The sequence below is a fragment of the Suncus etruscus genome, chromosome 11 (genome assembly GCF_024139225.1).
Source record: "Suncus etruscus isolate mSunEtr1 chromosome 11, mSunEtr1.pri.cur, whole genome shotgun sequence".
Lineage (NCBI taxonomy): Eukaryota > Metazoa > Chordata > Mammalia > Eulipotyphla > Soricidae > Suncus > Suncus etruscus.
Genome location: NC_064858.1, coordinates 68,219,743 through 68,240,338, shown reverse-complemented (window position 1 = coordinate 68,240,338; position 20,596 = coordinate 68,219,743). Strand labels below are relative to the sequence as shown.

General features: G+C 34.7%; 1 protein-coding gene across 5 annotated transcripts in view; it reads right to left on the bottom strand.

Annotated features, from left to right (window-relative positions):
- Nucleotides 1-20,596, bottom strand: part of PPFIA2 (PTPRF interacting protein alpha 2) — a 452,934-nt gene that overhangs the window by 257,049 nt on the left and 175,289 nt on the right. The window contains exon 1 of one of the 5 annotated variants that reach the window (XM_049783357.1): nucleotides 10,408-10,774. The exons of the other annotated variants lie outside the window; for them this stretch is intronic. Within the exon in view, the coding sequence (XP_049639314.1) occupies nucleotides 10,408-10,488 (81 nt within the window). The 5' untranslated portion in view covers nucleotides 10,489-10,774. Of the gene's footprint in view, nucleotides 1-10,407; nucleotides 10,775-20,596 lie in introns of those variants that run through there. 5 annotated transcript variants of the gene reach the window in all.

Sequence of the window (20,596 nt, the reverse complement as noted above, 5' to 3'; positions counted from 1 at the left end):
CATGTACAATGGTAAAATCCAAATGGATTAAAGACCTCGATATCAGCCCCAAAACCATAAGATATATAGAAAAGCACATAGGCAAAACACTACAGGACATTACAGGCATCTTCAAGGAGGAAACTGCACTCTCCAAGCAAGTGAAAGCAGAGATTAACAGATGGGAATATATTAAGCTGAGAAGCTTCTGGACCTCAAAGGAAATAGTGCCCAGGATACAAGAGCCACCCACTGAGTGGGAGAAACTATTCACCCAATACCCATCAGATAAGGGGCTAATCTCCAAAATATACAAGGCACTGACAGAACTTTACAAGAAAAAAACATCTAACCCCATCAAAAAATGGGGAGAAGAAATGAACAGACACTTTGACAAAGAAGAAATACGCATGGCCAAAAGACACATGAAAAAATGTTCCACATCACTAATCATCAGGGAGATGCAAATCAAAACAACGATGAGATACCACCTCACACCCCAGAGAATGGCACACATCACAAAGAATGAGAATAAACAGTGTTGGCGAGGATGTGGAGAGAAAGGAACTCTTATCCACTGCTGGTGGGAATGCTGTCTAGTTCAACCTTTATGGAAAGCGATATGGAGATTCCTCCAAAAACTGGAAATCGAGCTCCCATACGATCCAGCTATACCACTCCTAGGAATATACCCTAGGAACACAAAAATACAATACAAAAACCCCTTCCTTACACCTATATTCATTGCAGCTCTATTTACCATAGCAAGACTCTGGAAACAACCAAGATGCCCTTCAACAGACGAATGGCTAAAGAAACTGTGGTACATATACACAATGGAATATTATGCAGCTGTCAGGAGAGATGAAGTCATGAAATTTTCCTATACATGGATGTACATGGAATCTATTATGCTGAGTGAAATATGTCAGAGAGAGAGAGAAAAACGCAGAATGGTCTCACTCATCTATGGGTTTTAAGAAAAATGAAAGACACCCTTGTAATAATAATTTTCAGACACAAAAGAGAAAAGAGCTGGAAGTTCCAGCTCACCTCAGGAAGCTCACCACAAAGAGTGATGAGTTTAGTTAGAGAAATAACTACATTTTGAACTGTCCTAATATTGAGAATGTATGAGGGAAATGTAGAGCCTGTTTAGGGTACAGGCGGGGGTTGGGTGGGGAGGAGGGAGATTTGGGACTTGGGTGATGGGAATGTTGCACTGGTGATGGGTGGTGTTCCTTTTATGACTGAAACCCAAACACAATCATGTATGTAATCAAGGTGTTTAAATAAAAAAAAATTATGCATTAAAAAAAAAAGAAAAAAAAAATCCTGAAGTGGGCCAAAGCAATAGCACAGTGGTAGGATGTTTGTTTGCCTTGCATGCTGCCGATCTAGGATGGACCTTGGTTCGATCCCTTGGTTCAATCCCAGTGTCCCAGATGGTCCCCTGAGCTAGGAGCGATAAAAAAAAAAAAAAAAAAAAAAAAAAAAAGCTATGCAAGCAGAATCATAGAGTTGGAGAAGCACATAGAAGTACTCAATGGAAAATTGCAAACCAAAAAAGACCAGGAAACCTACAAGGAAATAAGAGAAAAGGTACTGGAAGGAAAAGTCCAGTACTTAATGAACAAAGACAAAAGAAATAATCTAAGAATTGTAGGTATACCAGAAAGGAAGGAAACGGAAAGGGGAAGAACAAATAGTCAGGGAAGTAATAGCAGAAAACTTTCCCACCTTCTGGAAAGAAGCTTCAATGCAAATCCAGAGAGTGAAAAGAGTCCCCAATAAAATAGACCCTAATAAACCAACACCAAGATATATAGTAATCCAAATGGCAAAAAAACAAAGAGAAAGATGAACTCCTTAAAGTAAGAAGGGAATAAAGGAACCTCAAGTACAAAGGAAAGGACATAAGAATCAAACAATTCAAACAAGAAAGTGGAATGAAATATTTAAACGACTGAATGAAAGAAATTTCCAGCCTAGGGTACAATACCCAAGAAAACTCTCATTCAAATGGTATGATAGCCTAAAAACATTCTCAAACAAAAATGATCTTGCATTATTTGTGCAAACAAAACCGATTCTAAATGACCTACTCATAGATGAACTAGACAATCCAAATCCCCCAATTGTAACAACAACCACCATACAGAACACAAATGCACAACAGCCCTCTCTGTTGAAATCTCCCTAAATGTTAAAGGACTAAACTCTCCCATTAAAAGACACATAGCAGAGAACTGGATTAGAAAACATAAACCGGATTCTCCTGCCTGCAAGAAACACGCTTACAAGTACAGGACAGACATAGCCTTAGAATAAAAGGATGGAAATAAATCTTTCAGGTCAATGGAAAACAAAAAAGATCAGGGACAGCCATTTTTATATCAAACCAAATTCCATTCAGAGACAAAGAGGGTCATTACATACTAATCAAGGGTACACTAGATCAAGAGGTACTAACCCTAATCAATATTATGCACCTAATATAGAGTCAACAAAATATGTGAGGCAGTTGCTCACTAACCTGGAGAAACTCATAAAGGGACATGTGATAATAGGAGACCTTAACATTCCACTATCACCATTGGACATATCCACCAAACATAAAAGTAGCAAAGAAATAAGAGCCCTAAATGAAAAATTAGAAGATCTAGGGTTAAAGACTTATATACGGCCCTCCACCCCCAGAAAACAGAATACACATTCTTCTCAAGCCTTAATGGAACTTTCTCCAGAATAGACCATGCCTTAGGATACAAATCTAACCTATATAAAACCACAAGTGTAAGGATCATTAAAAGCACCCTATCAGATCACTATGCAACAGAGGTCAAAATTGACTGCAAGAAGAGCAATGGAGAAAAACTAATACCTGAAGATTAAACAACATGCTGCTCAATAAGAGCTGCATCAAAGAGCAACTCAAGAAGAAATAAAAAGATTTCTTGAGACACACGAATATGAAGAGACAACATGTCAAAATTTATGGGACACAGAAAAAGGAGTAATTAGGGGGAAACTCATAGCAATACAGGCCTATATAAAGAAACAGGAAAATGACAAAATCAACTGTTTAAAGGATCATCTCAAGGAATTGGAACAATAGCAGCAAAAAAATCCAACCACAACCAGAAGGCAAGACATAATAAAAATCAGAGCAGAAATAAACAACATAGAAACTAAAAAAAAACAATACAAAAAAAGTTAATGAGACCAGGAGTTGGTTTTTCAAAAAAATAAACAAGATAGACAAACCTCACCAAAAGAGAGAGAGAGAGAGAGAGAGAGAGAACACCCAAATCAGTAGGATCACAAATGAAAGGGGGAGAGATTACAGCAGAACCCCAAGAAATACATTTCATGAGATCATATTATGAACAACTATGCTCAGTTAGGCTGGAGAATCTAGTAGAAATTGACAGATTCCTGGAAAAAATACCATCTTCCAACACTGAAAAAGGCAGACCTAGAAAGCCTAAACAGACCAATCACTTCAGAGAAAATTGAAGATGTAATTACGAAACTCCCTAAGAATAAAAGTCAAGGCCCAGATGGATTTACAGGTGAATTATATCAACATTCCGAGAAGACTTACTACTACTTTTCCACAGGCTCTTCCAAACCATCGAAAACACGGGAATTTTTCCCAACTCCTTTTATGAGGCTAATATCACACTCATTCCTAAAGATGGCAGACACCACCAAGAAAGAAAACTACAGACCAATCTCACTAATGGACATAGATGCAAAGATACTCAACAAAATCTTAGCTAACCAAATCCAGCACTTCATTAAAAAGCTCATACATCATGACCAAGTGGGTTTTATCCCAGGAATGCAAGGTTGGTTCAACATACGCAAATCAATCAACATCATACATCACATCAACAACAAGAAAGACAAAAACCACATGGTCATATCAATCGATGCAGAGAAGGCATTTGACAAAATCCAACACCCTTTCATGTTGAAGACACTCAATAAATAGGGTTAGAAGAAACCTTCCTCAATATAGTTACAGCTATCTATGAAAAGACCACAGCCAACATTATCCTTAATAGCAAAAAACTAGAAGCATTTCCATTAAGGTCAGGAACTGTGCAAGGCTGTCCACTCTCTCCACTCTTATTCTAATCTTAGAAGTCCTAGCAATAGCAATCCGGCAAGAGAAGGGTATCAAAGGAATCCAAATTTGGAAAGAGGAACTCAAACTATCTCTTTTTGCAGACGATATGATGATATACATCGAAAACCCTAAAGAATACACAGTAAAACTCCTAGAAACAATTAACCAATACAGCAAAGTGGCTGGCTACAAAGTCAATACACAAAAGACAGTAGCGTTTCTCTATACATATAACAAAGCTGAAGAGAGAGCGAGATTAAAAATACAATTCCATTTAAAATAGTATCAAAAATATTAAGTACCTAGGAATCAACCTTACAAGGGATGTAAAGGACCTATACCAGGGAAACTTCAAAACACTTCAGAAAGAAATTGTAGAAGATCTAAGAAAGTGGAAGTACATCCCATGCTCATGGGTAAGTAAAATTAACATAGTGAAAATGACTATCTTACCCAAACTACTATATTGATTGAATGCAATCCCTATCCAAATTCAGACATCATTCTTTAAAGAATTAGAGCAATCAATCACAAATTTCATATGGAACCACAAAAGACCCAGGATAGCCAAACACATACTGAAAAACAAGAAGCTGGGTGGCATCTCTTTACCTAACTTGCAATTATACTATCAAGCCATAGTGATCAAAACAGCATGATACTGAAACAAAGACAGGAACTCAGACCAATGGGTCAGAACAGAATTTCCAGAAATAAACTCCCAGATATGCAGCCAACTAATATTTGACAAAATAGCCAAGAACTTGAAATGGAACAAAGAAGTCTCTTCAACAAATGGTGTTTGTACAACTGGAAATCCACATGTAAAAATTTGAAAATTGACCCATACCTCACTCCTTCTACAAAAGTCAACTCAAAATGGATCAAAGACCTTGAAATCAGACCCAAATCTATAAATATTATTGAGAATAAAATAGGCAGAAGACTCAAAGACCAATATATCAAAAATGTCTTTGAGGATGGAGCACTAATGGCAAGAACTTTAGCATCAAACATAAACAAATGGGACTACATCAAACTAAAAAGCTTCTGCATGGCATCTACTTAACACAAGAAGACTGTTAACTGAATAAAGAAAAATCTTTGCACTCAACATATCAGATAAATGGCTGATATTTAGAATATACAAAGCACTCAGAAAGCTGAGTTTCCCCAAAACCAAATAAAGCCATAAAAATGGGTATATGAAATGAATAGAATCTTCTCTGAGGAAGACTGAAGGATGGCCAACAAACACATGAAAACATGCTCACCTTCACTCATCATTAGGGAAATCCAAATAAAGACAACAATGAGGTACCACCTTACACCAGTGAGGATGGCTCACATAAAAAATAATGGAAACAATCACTGTTGGCGGGGTTGTGGTATGAAAGGCACTCTTATGCACTGCCAGTGGGAATGCGCCCTATTCCAACACCTATGGAGAACAGTCTGGAGAGTGCTAAAGGAACTCAGAATTGAGCTGCCATTTGATCCAGCAATTGCTCTCCTAGATATCTACCTCCAGTCAGGAGGACATTCATCCCAAAGTATGTGTACACCCCACTATTTATTGCAGCACTCAGTATAATAGCCAAGTCTTGGAACCAACCTCGATGCCCACCAACAGATGAGTGGATCATTAAGATGTGGTATCTATACACAATGGCATACTACATGGCAATCAGAAATTATACAATCACAGACTTTGCAGCAACATGGATGAACCTAGAACATATTATGTTAAATGAAGCAAGTCAGAAGACGAAATAAACACAGAATGATAGCACTATTCTGAAGTACCTAGAATAGGCACCAGATACATAACCAAAACCAATGATTAAATAACAGGGTGTAAGAGGATAGAAACCTCAAACACTGAACTAATCACCATATACTGGGAAGTAGAGCCCAAAACAAAGGGAAGAGAAACAACACAAAGCCCGACTACACATTATATCATAAAGAAACCAGCAACAACAGAAACAGCAGCATAGAGAGGACAGGTATGTAATTATCGTTTTACTACAAAGGCCCATAATAGTTTACTAGGGATCTTATACAGGAATAAAGGTAAAGATTATGATGGGAAATTATTGACTCCAATAGAAACATTTCAAAACATTATGGTTGAATTCCTTAACCTTATCACATTTAAAATAACCTCTCAGTTTTTCTGCCCATAGCGGTTCCTGGATACAAAGGGTGAACATACTATGGTGGTGCCTCAGTGCTGAGTCACACAAGGCACCATACTCAGCTTGCATCATAAAAATGGCCGGATTAAACTCTTTAACATACCCTTTATCTCTAGATCATGCCTTCTTATAGGACATGAAGGAATGACCAGCCAGACCACCGAAGTAACAACCATGACCTACAGATCTTTACTACAGGCCTAAGCATTGCACATGTTCAAGCAAACTAACATGCCCTTGCTCTTTTACACTCTCTTCTCGTTACTTCATATTTTTGTTGTTGTTGTTCTTTAATTGTTGGTTTGTTTTGTTTGTTTTGTTTTCCCTTTTCTCTCTTCTTGTCTCCCTCTTCTGATAGGTTTGCATCTATTGCCTTTGTTACTACCTCACTCCACCTTAAGACTATTAGTGACTGGTGTCAGTTTGGGAGAGAATCTTAGCTTTTAAACATCTCCAGTACTGTGACGATTGCTAACCAGTTTCTCAGGGTCCATAAGACTATGTTACTAACAGAAATTATGACCCAGAATTTATTTACTCATCAGTCATTATTTTTAACACCGAGAAAGGAATGGTACATTTTCTTTATATCTAGAAAAGAAATGTATTTTTTCTTTGTATCTTGTTTAAGTGTAATTCCTTAACATGCATATCTTTTATTGTATATATTTACAAAATAATTATAGATTTTTTCCTTTTATTAGATTAGCTAGTAATAATTACTTAGAAATTAGTATATACAAGAGATGCCTCAGATCTGGTATAAGCTGTCAGGTTAATGTCTTTCAAGGTATTTGTGAACCATCTAATGAAGCCAAGACGTTCTGAGTGGAACACTTCCTGGTACACTGAAGAAAGGCTTGGATTTAAAAAAATTAATGTCCTTCAAGCCTGTAGTTGGTCTTATAGCAGGGGCTTTGTGAATTAGGACATCCTGTTGTTTTAGGCCAAAAGTTTTGCTTCCTATTTTCTAGCTTTTGCTGCACCTATACAAAAAATTGTACTACATTTTTATTTTTAGAGCCATCCATCCTTAGTATTTCTCTTTCCCTTGGAGTATATTACCTTATGTTACCTATTATTTCTGAATTATTTCTATAAGGTCAAATAGAGGAGATATGTAATTATGAGATTGATCCATTTCCACTAAGTATATGCTTTGTTACTCATTGACTAGAATGAGCTTTGAATGTAGCACTTTGGATTGGTGTTGAGACCAGCTGGTCCCATCTTCCAGGTGGGATGAGTTCTCTCAGATTAAATTCTCAGTTGGAGAGGAATTAGGCCTTACATTTTTTGTATCTTCTGGGAGCTGGCTGCTTTTCTAGGAACTAAGGGTATGTGGGGAAGTTCCTCAAAGTCCTTTTCTCTCCATGCATGTGTGTGTGTGAATTATTTTCCAGACTGCCATCTGATCCCAGACCTGCATCTCTCCAGTGTTCTGGTATTGGAGTTAAAGGACTTCATTCAATAATATATAATATATTATATACTATATTTATATTTATTTTATTATATATACATATTCATCGTTATATTAAATGTCACAATTATGACATATATTATTATATGTAATAAATTTATACATAAATATATGAATATATATTTATTTAAGTTTGTTTTAAAGTATATTTTTACTTGCACATTCTTGAGGCCCATAAATTAACAGTTTATTGCATAAAATTATAAAAATAATCTCTCTTTATATTTGTATTTAAACTGTTTCCAAAAAAATGGCATTCATGAAAATCATATTCTAGAACTTGAATTTTGGCTATAGTTCATTAAATATGTAATGGAAATCAATTAAAAATACTTCTGGATAAAAATATACATATGTGCATATAGAGACACAAATATTTATAGGAATATACTATTTCTCATATGCAAGATATCAATATATCAATATAAAATGTGTTATTCTATATGTAAATAGTATTTCAATCTAACAAATAAATAGGGCTATTTGACAGACTAAAATGTAATAAAAGTGTCATATATTCAATATATCTTTCAGATACTTATTCACTGTATTTTTACAAGTATTTGAATTATTCAAAAAATAGATTGTAAGCATTACTCTTAAAATTTAATAAGGGACAATATAGATAATCATGATAGGATATTTTTAATATTTAATGAAGATATAAAGTTGACATTCAGGATTACTCATGCTAAGCTATCTAAAACTTATTTGCATATGTTGGATCTGTGTTAGAATAACTTTAAGGAAGTAAGTATTCGAATCTCAGTTTCATGATGCAGAATTATTTCAGAAATAAATTTCTATAATGAGAACTCTTGAAAAGCTTATGTTTTTATATTCTCTGACATTTTGTTACTTTTACAACATCTCATTTATGTAACTACTTCAATTAGAAAATATGTAGCTCCTTAAAACAGTATAAGGAACATAATAAAGAATAGTCCTGTTTAAGTCTCCTCTTAGAATAAATATAAAGTCAAATTTTAAAAGCATTTACCTTCAAGTCTTCAACATCTTTCTCCTTAACTACAACAAAACTAAATTATGTCTCATGAAGTTAATGGCACATTATAGTGTTACAATGTGTCATGATACTTTACAACCTATTCATCAGAAGGATTTCATATAATTTCATGAAATTAACATTTCAAATGTAGCAAAAGAGTCCTCTTCCTCAATTCTTAATTTAAAAATAAACCTTAGAGCTTTTACACTAATCATTATAATAATAAAGCAAAAAAATGAGTGCCTTAAAATTATTCCAGGGTGTTTCCAAAGAAAATTATCTGCCAAAAAATGTGTCAGCAAGATATTTGCTAAAAGAATTGTAAAAAGCCTGTGTCATGATAGAGCATAAATTTTCTGGCCCTTAAATTGTATGCTGAAGTAGACTACCAAATTGAAAAAATGGTCCCAAAACAACCAGCTACAGGATACTGTAAAGAGTATCTCAGTATATGAAGAAGGCATCATTCTGTAAAACAGCCCCAGAGCAGTGGGCATTTTGAGTCACTGCCATCGTAAAGAGATTGCTGCTGGGAAGTGAAAATATTTTGTAACTGCACAGATTTGCACTACCAAAAGACATCAGTGTAAAGCAAGAGAAGATACAAGATTAATAAATTGAAGAAAACAAGAAAAGATAGAGTAATTATATCTACTACTTAGAGTTTGCAGAGGCAAATGACTTTTAAATATCAGACATTTATTTAGAGCCCCATCTAAAATAATTTTGGTTGCCATATTAATTTACTAGGTCTTTATGTTTTTTTCAGAACATAACAATTATGTAGCTAAAATAATTAAACACCAGGCTGTTTATATTTCCATAACGTACAATATACAGCGAGAAGAGGTTCATTTTCCCTTTTCATGTTATAATATGACTGAATTGCAAAGTAAATCAGTACAGAAATATGCAATTTTGGAATACAGATCAGAGAGAATCTGATTTATTTCAGAGCTAACCACTTTCTAAATTGATGATTGATTTATTTACTTGCAATTAAAATATATGAAGATATAGCTTTGTAACTTACATTTACATTTATATTACATATCATTTCATCTTTCTAATAATATAGAAAACCTGCCTTACTAATGAAATTCTACTTCCCAGTGAAAAGCATACTAAAGATGCCTGTTTATACCTACGGTATCATTGATTACTCACAGAGAACAAACTTAACCATAGAATTTATTTTAAGTATGTACATTAAATACCTTTTAATCCCAGAGGTCATATTTTGCAAAGTTCCATAAAATGCCTTTTAATTTTTTCCCTACAATATATAAGGAAAATAGCTCTATTATACTCAACATAAATAACAATATTAATTCCATAAGAATTTCATCTATTCCAAAGACAACAGTGAAGACAATTTTAAATCTTTGTGGAAGTCTTTCTTTTCACTCTATTCAGAGAGCCTTCATACCATTTTGTTTAGCATATTTAAAAAATTCAGCTGAAAGGCACAGTAGCCATTTGCAGATAGTCTAATAGTTAAGCACTTTACAGTAATTCTGTTCTCGTCTTCCTCTTTATGAAAAGTTTGACCATCTATCAACTTCAGAAGTAGTGAAGCCATTTAAAGCAAACTTACTTGAAAGGTGTAAACCCGGGTCCCATTAGGAGGATGAACTTTAGGGGAGCCAGAAACGGCGTTCATATCCGAGAAAATCATTTCTGATCACAGAGGCAACATAATCCACAAGGAATTACAGAAGCAGAGCAGAGACTTTAACGGACAATAAATCCGTGGATGCATTGAGGGAGACTAAAGTGGGTGAATGAAATCCGCCCCATCCTTCTTAGATGCCTCATGAGAGCATTTTGTAATCTTCCCCCAGCTTTGGAAATCTTATCTGAAAGATCATTAACAGCCACCAAGCTTTCATGCAGCTAGATCTCTAGGACAGGCAGTGTTTAAAACAAATGTAGAAACACAGAAGGGAAAAAAAAAACAAGAACTAACAGTAAATGAAGCTTGTGCAGAATCTGGCAGTGCGGTGGAGCTGCCTGCCCATCTGTTCCCAGTGCTAATCACCTCCCTCCACTACAGTCTAGCAGAGTGATTATGCTAAATATCCTGGTTAACCAATAACATACAGTTTCGTTTCAGAGCCACATGCAGTGTGTAATTCAGAGGACCTCTTTGACTAACCTACGTATTTCAGCGGTACAGCTTAATGCTGATGGTCACAAATCACTTTCATCTCTATATATTGCTGAATCTCGTTTGTTACTCCCAATCTTCCCCATCAGATTTAAAAGAATGTGCGCAAGTCTTTACTTTAAGGAAATAATTTTTTCTGTTTTATATTTCATAGCCTCTTAGAGTTATGACATGGAGAAGTAAGCCATCCAATTACAATTTGATGAATCTATGCATTCTATGTATTAATGGAAGTGTTTCAAATAAAGTACAATGTATTTCTAATTTTCTGAATTCTCAAACATTATTAATATGAACATAATTATTCAAGTATTTCTGGCAGGTCAACTGAAAAGTGATTGTTTACAGTCAATGACTTAAAATAGAAAACTTTATTATTATTTGTAAAGAAGTAAAATTGCATTTTAAATACAGGATTTGTTTTTCACTCAAGATACAAACATACTGTTTGCAAAACATCCGGGTTGTGTCAAAAACGTGTTTTCTTAGTGTCTTTTAATGTAAATCACTCTTTTTGTATAAAGATAAGATTCATATGACTTTACACTTTTAAGAGGTAAAAATAAATGTTCTATTTACACATGGTTCAAAGTTAGAGTTAGTTTCAGGAAGACAGAGATGAGAATGAATGAAAAGCAGTATCTCTGTGAATCTATTTAAGAGAGTATAGTAAATAATAAAGAAACAGGAACCACCTACTATAAATTTGATAGTTAAAAAAGGGAATATAATAAATGTGGTCTTTACAACTAAAAGTATCATAAAAATGTGCAATGTCCTCTACATAATACTCAAATTTATTGTATGAATGAGAAGAAAATTTAAAAAAATGATACTAATTTCTTTGGATAAAATGTCTACATATTAGTGATTTATATATTGTTTACCTAGAAAGCAAGCATAACTAAAATTAACAGAATATTTAAAAGTTTTTAACATTTTTGGAATATATATGTATATATAGTTTTAGGTCATATGTGGCAGTGGTCAGGACTACTTTCAATTCTATGCTCAGGGCTCACTTCAGCAGTGATCATTGTACTATAGTTTTTGGATCTAATATTGGAAGTAAGGGTGAAAAACAGGTGCTCAACTCTTCGATGTATGTCTCAGGCACAAATTTGGTGATTTTACATGTAGAAGATGTAGCAGAGATTTTATTTAAACTTTATGGTTTTTTTTCTCAATACTAGCATGTTATTCTTATACTTTTGATCAAATTAAAAATCTTATACTTGAAGCTTACCACAAAGAGTGGTGAGTGCAGTTAGAGAAATAATTATGCTGAGAACTATCATAACAATATTAGTGATTTAGGAATGTAGAAAGCCTGTCTGGAATACAGGCGGGACTGGGGGCCGGGGAGATGGGGACAATGGTGATGAGAAGATTGCGCTGGTGAAGGGGGGGTGCTCTTTTTATGACTAAAACCCAACTACAATCACGTTTGTAATCACGGTGTTTAAATAAAGACATTAAAAAATCTAATATCTGAACAGTGTTATAATTTAATTCTGGCTTTACTTGACTTTCTCAAGTGTTTCCAGGAATGCACTCTTTCAATGCCAGGTTCCAATCCCAAACACATCTTTTAATTTCCATGCCTTCTTGTTTCTCCTGGTATGGGGATATTTCTCAGCCTTTCTATATGTTCATGATTTTGATAGTTAATGTAAAAAAAATACTACTTGAGTTCAAACAAGAAATGTCAAAGATAAACTTTGATCTATCAAACTCAAGTTATTTTAGAAAATGGAAGAGCTAAGAATCTTTCAAAGCTAACCTATTAGGTTTAAAGTTACCCAAATAACAAGACTACCAGAGACATAATGAAAATGGACTGACTACAATCCATCATCTATAATTAATATCTATGTGAAGATTCTCAAGACAGTCATCAGGAACCAAATCCAATAATATATTCAAAATATAATATATTATGACCAAGAGAGACTTGTTCTAGGATCCAAACATAATTCAACCAAATGCAAATTGATTAACATAATATACCACCTCAACAAGAGGTAAAGAAAAAGCATATGACCACATCATTAGACAAAGAGAACCCTCTTGATAACAGGATTAAGAGCTTGTTAAAAAGACTATCAAAACATGGGGATAGAAAAAATGTTATCTCCGTGTATTGCTGGCAAAGAACACAAACCCATAGCTAATACCATATGAAACAGTGAAAAATTAAAAAGTTCATCTGTTAGGTCTGGCATAAAGCAAAGATGTCAATTGTCACCACAGCAACTTAACATAATATTGGAAGTACCAGCCATATTAATTAGGTGAGAAAATGAAATTCAATGGATGCAAATTGTAAAAGAAATTAAGTTCAATCTACTTGTAGATGGCATAATAATATACTTAGACTATTCTAATTTTAATTATAATTAAAACTTATAAGAAAAATTAAACTAAGCTAAAACATAAGGATATAAAATCAATATATAAAATATATAAAATATAGAACATATATAAAATATGTTCTATAAATTATAATGTAAAATAAAAGAAAAATTTAAAATGACAAAGGAGTAGAAATTTATCAATGTTGGCTAGCATTTGGCTTTGGATTACAGAAGTGGAAAAGGCTAGAGAAGAGCTGTGGTAAAGAAAAAGAAATGGTCCAGAGTTATGGAATTAGATTCAAGAATATTGCACACATTGGTATTTTAGAGACAAAGACTTGGTACACATCGAAACCTCTAGTAGGCCTATACTACTGTAAACATGGAATCCAAACTATAATAATTAAACTTCAATATGATTTAATAGTAAGTAGGGGGGCTGGAGGGTTGTGAGAGAATTTGTAAATATTGGTGGAAGAATGGTGAGACTGGGGGTGGGACTGAACATGGATTTTGTATTACAAATAATTAAAAAATATTTGTTTGGGGCCGGAGAGATAGCATGGAGTTAAGGCGTTTGCCTTTCATGCAGAAGGTCATTGGTTCGAATCCCGGCATCCCATATGGTCCCCCGTGCCTGCCAGGAACAATTTCTGAGCATGGAGCCAGGAGTAACCTCTGAGCACTGCCAGGTGTGACCCCCAAAAAAATATTTGTTTAAATTATTGTGATTTACAAAGTTCATCATGGTTGAGTTTTAGACATACAATGTTTCAACCCCAATCCCACCTCCAATGACAAGCTCTCTTCACCAATATTTGTGAGTCCATCCCATGCCACTCCCCACCCCAGCCTGTCAGCATAAAAACACCACTTTAAACTTGTTTGTTAAAGTTTGGGTTTCATGATTTCAATGTTATTGACTCCATGGTTTGGATAAATGGTACTGTTCTTCCTTAACACAACTACTGAACTTGAATCCCTTTGGCCTTTGTCCCACATAGATAACTGTCTCTTTCCTTCTTCACTATATTTATTTCCTTCTCCTCTGGGGCCAAGGGTGTTCTAGACAAACCCCATGTAAAACATTGGATTCCCATATGCAGTTACTGTAAATACCACATATAATATCATCTTGTATTTAACCTTTTTATAGCTTACTTCATTTAACATGAAATTTTCCAGTTCCATCCATGTTGCAGCAAATAGCATAATTGCACAGTTCCTTAGACCTATGTAGTATTCAATAGTTCATATTGATATAGAAGCAATAAAATACATCTAGAAAAACTCTCTCTGATACTGATTTAAGAGTGTTTATTATTTCAAAGGACACAAGCAAAGATAAACTAATGGGACTATGTTAAAGAAAAACATTTCTTGTAATATGAAACTAGTAAATGGGGAGTTGGTAACGGAGAAAGGACACTTGCCTCATATTTAGCCAACCTGGATTCCATTCTATGTCCATTCCATTATATATATGGGGAGTTGGTAACGGAGAAAGGACACTTGCCTCATATTTAGCCAACCTGGATTCCATTTTATGTCCATTCCATTATATGTCCTCTCAGCAATTCCAGATGTGATCTTTACCACAAGGCCAAGAGTAAACCCTGAGCACATCTGGGAGTGGCTCCAAACAAACAAAATGGTATGAAACTATATTTAAGATAAAAACACATTATTTTAAAAAGGAGAAAAGATTTGCACAGTATGTCTTAGCTTATAAACTTTTATGAGGGCAATAGCCAAACTATATAAAACACATAAATACTGAAAAATAAAGCACATAAAAAATGGGGGAAGTGAATTTAGTGGGCACTTTTCCAAATATTTTCCAGACATTACTGAAATGCAGTGAGAGTACCTATGTAATGAAAGCTGAAAACAACCAGTGTTAAAAGAAGAGACTCATTAACTTTGATGGAATTAAACCAATTTAGTCTCTACAGAAAAGTATTGAGATTTTTCAAAAAAGTAAAAAAGAATACTCATATGATATAATTTTACTATTGAATACTTGTCCCCAGCACTAATGATATATATATATATATGCACATATATGTATAGCTATGTTCATTGTATTGCTATTTTCAATACCCAAGGATAGAAACATCCCAACTACCTACAACAAATAAGAGGAAAATTGCTTTATATATACACAAAGAAATATTATTCAGCTAAAAGATCAAATATTGCTAGGACTAGAGTCATAGTAGAGGAGGTAAGATGTTTTCTTTATATGCAGCCACCGAGATTTAATCACTGGGGCTAGATGTCTTGCAAATCTACCTTTGAGTGATTCCTGAACACAGAGCTAAGAATAAGCCCTAAGTACTGCCTCAATAAAATAAAAATTATTCAGACCAGAGCGATAGCACAGAAATAAAGTGTTTGCCTTGCATGGTCAACACAGGACAGACCCTGGTTAGAATCCGGGCATCCCATATGATCCCCAGAGTGTACCAGGAGCAACTTCTGAGTGCAGAGCCAGGAGTAACCCCTGACTGCCACTGGGTGTGACCCAAAAACAAAACAAACAAAAACAAACAAAAAATACCCCAAACAGTGTGCACTGTACAGAATATAAATAAAAAAGAGAATTCCATGCTAAATAAAACAAAGTCAAGGAAAAATGCCACATGATCACACTCAGATATAAAATATAAAGTAATAAAAGAAGGCAATGGACTGTTTTCATAAAAAAATTTTTTTTAGATTGTGACCAAAAACTTGAGGTTACCAAAAGAGTAGTGAGGATGGATACATCGAGTCAGCCACTTGAGTAGAAAGGGTTATTGATACTTGACAATACTGTAATTCTCATGTAACAGAAATATTTACAGTAGTGTAAAATCATTGTTACTTCAAAAATATTGGCAAAGTATCCTATAAATTATCCCCTCAACTGATACCAACATTCATTTTGCCTAGATTTTTCCTTTTATTAGAATAGAATTATGGAGCAATTGAAGAATACAAAAGATATTGTAAAAATAAGCAGACCGGGGATGGGGGAGAAGAAACAGCACAGCGGTAGGGCATTTGCTTTGCAGGTGACCAACCCTGAGTTTAATTCCCAGTTGAAACTAAGTTTGATTCTCAACGTCTCATATGGTCCTTTGAGCCTACCAGGAGCGATTTCTAGTACAGAGCCACTAGCGCTCAGATTTCTAGTGCAGTAACCCCTGAGCACTGCAGGGTGTGGCCCCCAAAAATAAAAACAAAAACAAAACAAAAAACAGACCCAAAAGTCAGGAGTTTTCACAACATCCTTATCAAAATGCCAGAGATATTTTTCAAGTATTTAGAACAAATGTTGCTAAAATGCATATGGATTTGAGACTTCTCAATCAACAAAATTCTAAAAACCAAAAAACGATGGAAAGTACTGTACTTCATGAATTTATATTATATGATAAAGCTATAGCAATTAAAACCGGGGGACTGAACCAGAGAGAGGCCTTCCTTCATGCATGTTAATATCTAAGACAAAGAAGTGATAGACATAAAGTGGGGCAAGGAAAGACTTCAAAAATGGTGATGGAATTGGGGCTGGCAAGGCAAATACATCAAAATCTAACTAAATGTAATGCTAAACATTTTGTTGATAGTGTTCAATCAAAAGAATAGAACTACCATATTTTCGGGCCTATGAAACGAAAAAAAGTCAACTGGTCATCTTATACGCTGAGTATATCCTGAAAACATTTCTATATGCTGCTAAATGAAAATCGTCTGACTATTGCAACAAAACGAATTTTCCAACTCGATCCTGCACCAATAACTGCAAGGCTGCTCTGACTGCCTCTCTAACTCAGCCAATCCAAGCAGGCTTTTTATGCATGCAAATTAGACAACGTTCTGGACCCGAATGTACACTGTAAAAAGCCTGCTTAGATTGGCCAGAGTCAGAGAGGAAGTCTATTACAGTATAACCTTTGAACCTTTGCTTGTTGTGATTGGCTCACTGTGGTACAAACAGTTGCAGCACAGGAATTTTCTGTCTTATACAGCGAATAATGGCCTAAACCTATGTTTTAACTGTAAAATTAGGGGGTCGTCTTATACACCCAGTCATCTTATACGCCAAAAAATACAGTAAAAAATAAAAAAATTAGATCACAATAGTAGTCAATACTATAAAATATATTTTTGAAAACATTACTATAGCTATCTTTTATCATATAAAAATATTAACATGTAAATGCATGCTTTTTTATCAGAATCCCATTGTTAAGATTATAGAAACAATGGCATAAACCAAAGCATTACCTCATCCACCATATTTCTTACCCTTTAAGACATTTTTGATTAAAGATGTCAGAGTATTTTTCTCTTTAATTTTACTTTTTCTAGAATTTCATTTGGAAGCAAAGGCATTTTATTTTCTATTAAAAACAATAGTAATATCTCAATAATTAACACTATTGAATAATATAATGTTTGGACATAGGATTGAACATAGTAAAGCACTCAAATGTATATATATGTGTGTATGTTTATATATGCTAATTTTCCTTATTTACCCTCAAGTTATATTACTTAAGATCAAACAGCTGATAACTTGGAAAGTAACATGATTTGAAATTAGATTTATCTTATTACAATACCATACAATGGTTCTCAATTAGTGACTTTATTAGTTGCTGATTCTAATGTATTATAAAATAGCAAAAGTGGTAATAAGTGCCTTTATTATTACAATATGTATTAATTTCACATTTTAATTAATTTAAGTTAATTATATATATGGTAGTCTAATTGTGAAAATATTTGTATTTTCATGATGAATCACTTGGGAATTCTTAAGGCATGATAGAATTTTGGACAAAAGCACTATTTTAGTCCAATTAGTCTGATTACCGTTTTGACTTATGATAGTATGAAATTGCTACAACCTGAAATCGAGAGAGATGAGAGGAAAAATAAACAATGCAACCATTCAGTTTTCTAAAATTTAAGTTTCAACTTTCTATTAGTTATCTAAATAAAGATTTCAGATGGAGGGTCAACTATGAACATTATATTAGCATATAGATGAAGGGAGAAAGACAAAGTTATTTTGAAATAAATGCAGAGACACAAAGAGGTCCCAGGCCAAATAAACCTAGTGCATTCTTGCAACAAGTATGATCAGGGTCTATGAAGAGCCAAGACCAGTGAAGTAGAATGAAGACTAAAAATGCAGAAAGTTCAGTAATTAACATGAATTAATGTAGTAAAACTGACCATGTCACCCCAATGCTGATGGAAGATGAAGAGGCGAACTGATGACTGACATTAGAATTCCCAGTGCAAAGGTTGGTATCATGTATTAAGATAAATGTTTGATTGAAGTAAGTTTTCTTTTAAAATTGGAAAGAATTATACGAGTGTGTGATATCACATCTTCCCAATCCAACCTAGGTTGGTTCCCATATCTTATTATTGTACTAAAGGCTACAATGAATAATGATGTACATATTCTTTTTGCAATGACTGTTCTTTGTTAGGGGCCAAAACGCAAAAGTGTGGCAGCTCAATTCTTAGCTTACTGAGAGAGACAGCTTGATGTTGCAGGCAGCATTCCCACCAGTAGTGAGTGAGAGTTCCTTCTTTACCAATCCTGCTCACTTAAGATTACACCCAGTAGTTCTTCTTTATTTTATTGAGACCAATGTGAGTTACAAGTTTTTCACAATTATATTTAAGAAACATATTAAGAGGCAATTCCACCACATGTGATGACCTCCCTCCGCCACTGATCTCAGTATGCAACCCATACCTTCAGCCCCGTGGACTGCTGGTGTAACAGATCCATTTTGTGTATAGCTTGTTGTGCTTCAGGTCTCTTGATTTTATTGTCAATAAATTTGAGTTGGGTATTTAAGTCTGATCATTTTTCATTTCCGCTCAATACTCATGAGACGTTTCCCCCTGATACCATCCACTTTTCTTTTTGCTCAGTTTGTAGGAAGACAGAACAACTGCCTCATAAATTGAGAGAAAAAAAGTCCAGGGGCAAGCAATCTCATGAACATTGAGAGAAAATAAAATAAGATTAGCCCTAAATACCCAGCCCAAAGTCAAGGAAAATAGAATCAAGAGACCCAAACTACAACACACTATACACAAAAGGGTCTTGTTATGCTAGTAGTCCAGGGGGCTAAGGGTGGAGACTTGGGAAGCATGCTGGGAATGGTGGTGGAGGGAGATCAACACTGGTGGTGGGAATTGCCCTAATTCATGGTCACTATGTACCTTAAATATAACTGTGAAACAATTGTAATTCACATTGGTCCCAATTAAAAATATTTTTCTTCGAAAAATAAATATAAGGCAGAACAAGATAATTTATGTTCTTCGGTTCTGATATAAAAAAAAAAAGAAAAGTGGGTGGGAGCCCCTATCTAGAAGCTATAAATATGAATTTGAAAAGAAAAAGAAAAAATGGGGGGCTAGTATGGCGAATTTTTTTCTTTTGTTTTGTTATTGTTGTTGTTGTCTTGCATAAGCACATCCAGTATTGGGGAAATTAAAAGAAAAATTATCTTGGCCTAAGAGATACAGTATGTCTCCACCATTGAAGTATACTGCAATGAGCTCTATTACAGGCTCCCAATCTTTTCACTGTCCAACCCCAAAGTCTTTATGGTGCCAGGAAATGCTCTGCTCAGTTGTGGTTGTCAAAGTCAGTGCTCTAGTTGGAGATTTTGTTTTTTGCATAGGTCCTATGACAAAGTATAGGATAGAGTCTTTCTTTATGGTTCTAGAATTTCTGCTCAGTCACAACTGTTGTAGTCAATCTTCTGTATTTAATGATCTCGGTTTTTACACAGATCAAAGGATGGAATGTCTTCTGATACTATCTCACTGTTAGGTGATGAGGCAGGGCAACCTGCCCTTAGATCAAGTTGTTGCTGTTTTCTTGTCTACAGGATGTCCTATTAGTCTACCTTGAGCAAGTTGATACCAGAGACACTAACCCGAGGGTAGTTTTCTTTCTGGAGCTGCTGCAGGTAACTGTGCTAGTTCTAAGGTTGGGATCTATTTTTTCATAATACAATTATTTTTAAGTGCTCTGGCCTACCCCATAAAGGTCAGGACTCAACCACACCATGAATAGATCTCTAATGTCTGTCTATAAGTGGGCAGGAGTTTGTATGCTGTGGACTCCTCTATGTTTGCCTAATCTATATTGTGAACAGCCCATGCCTATATTGAATATAGGCCCTCTTATATATTATCCCTCCCCCCATTCAGAACTCCTTCTA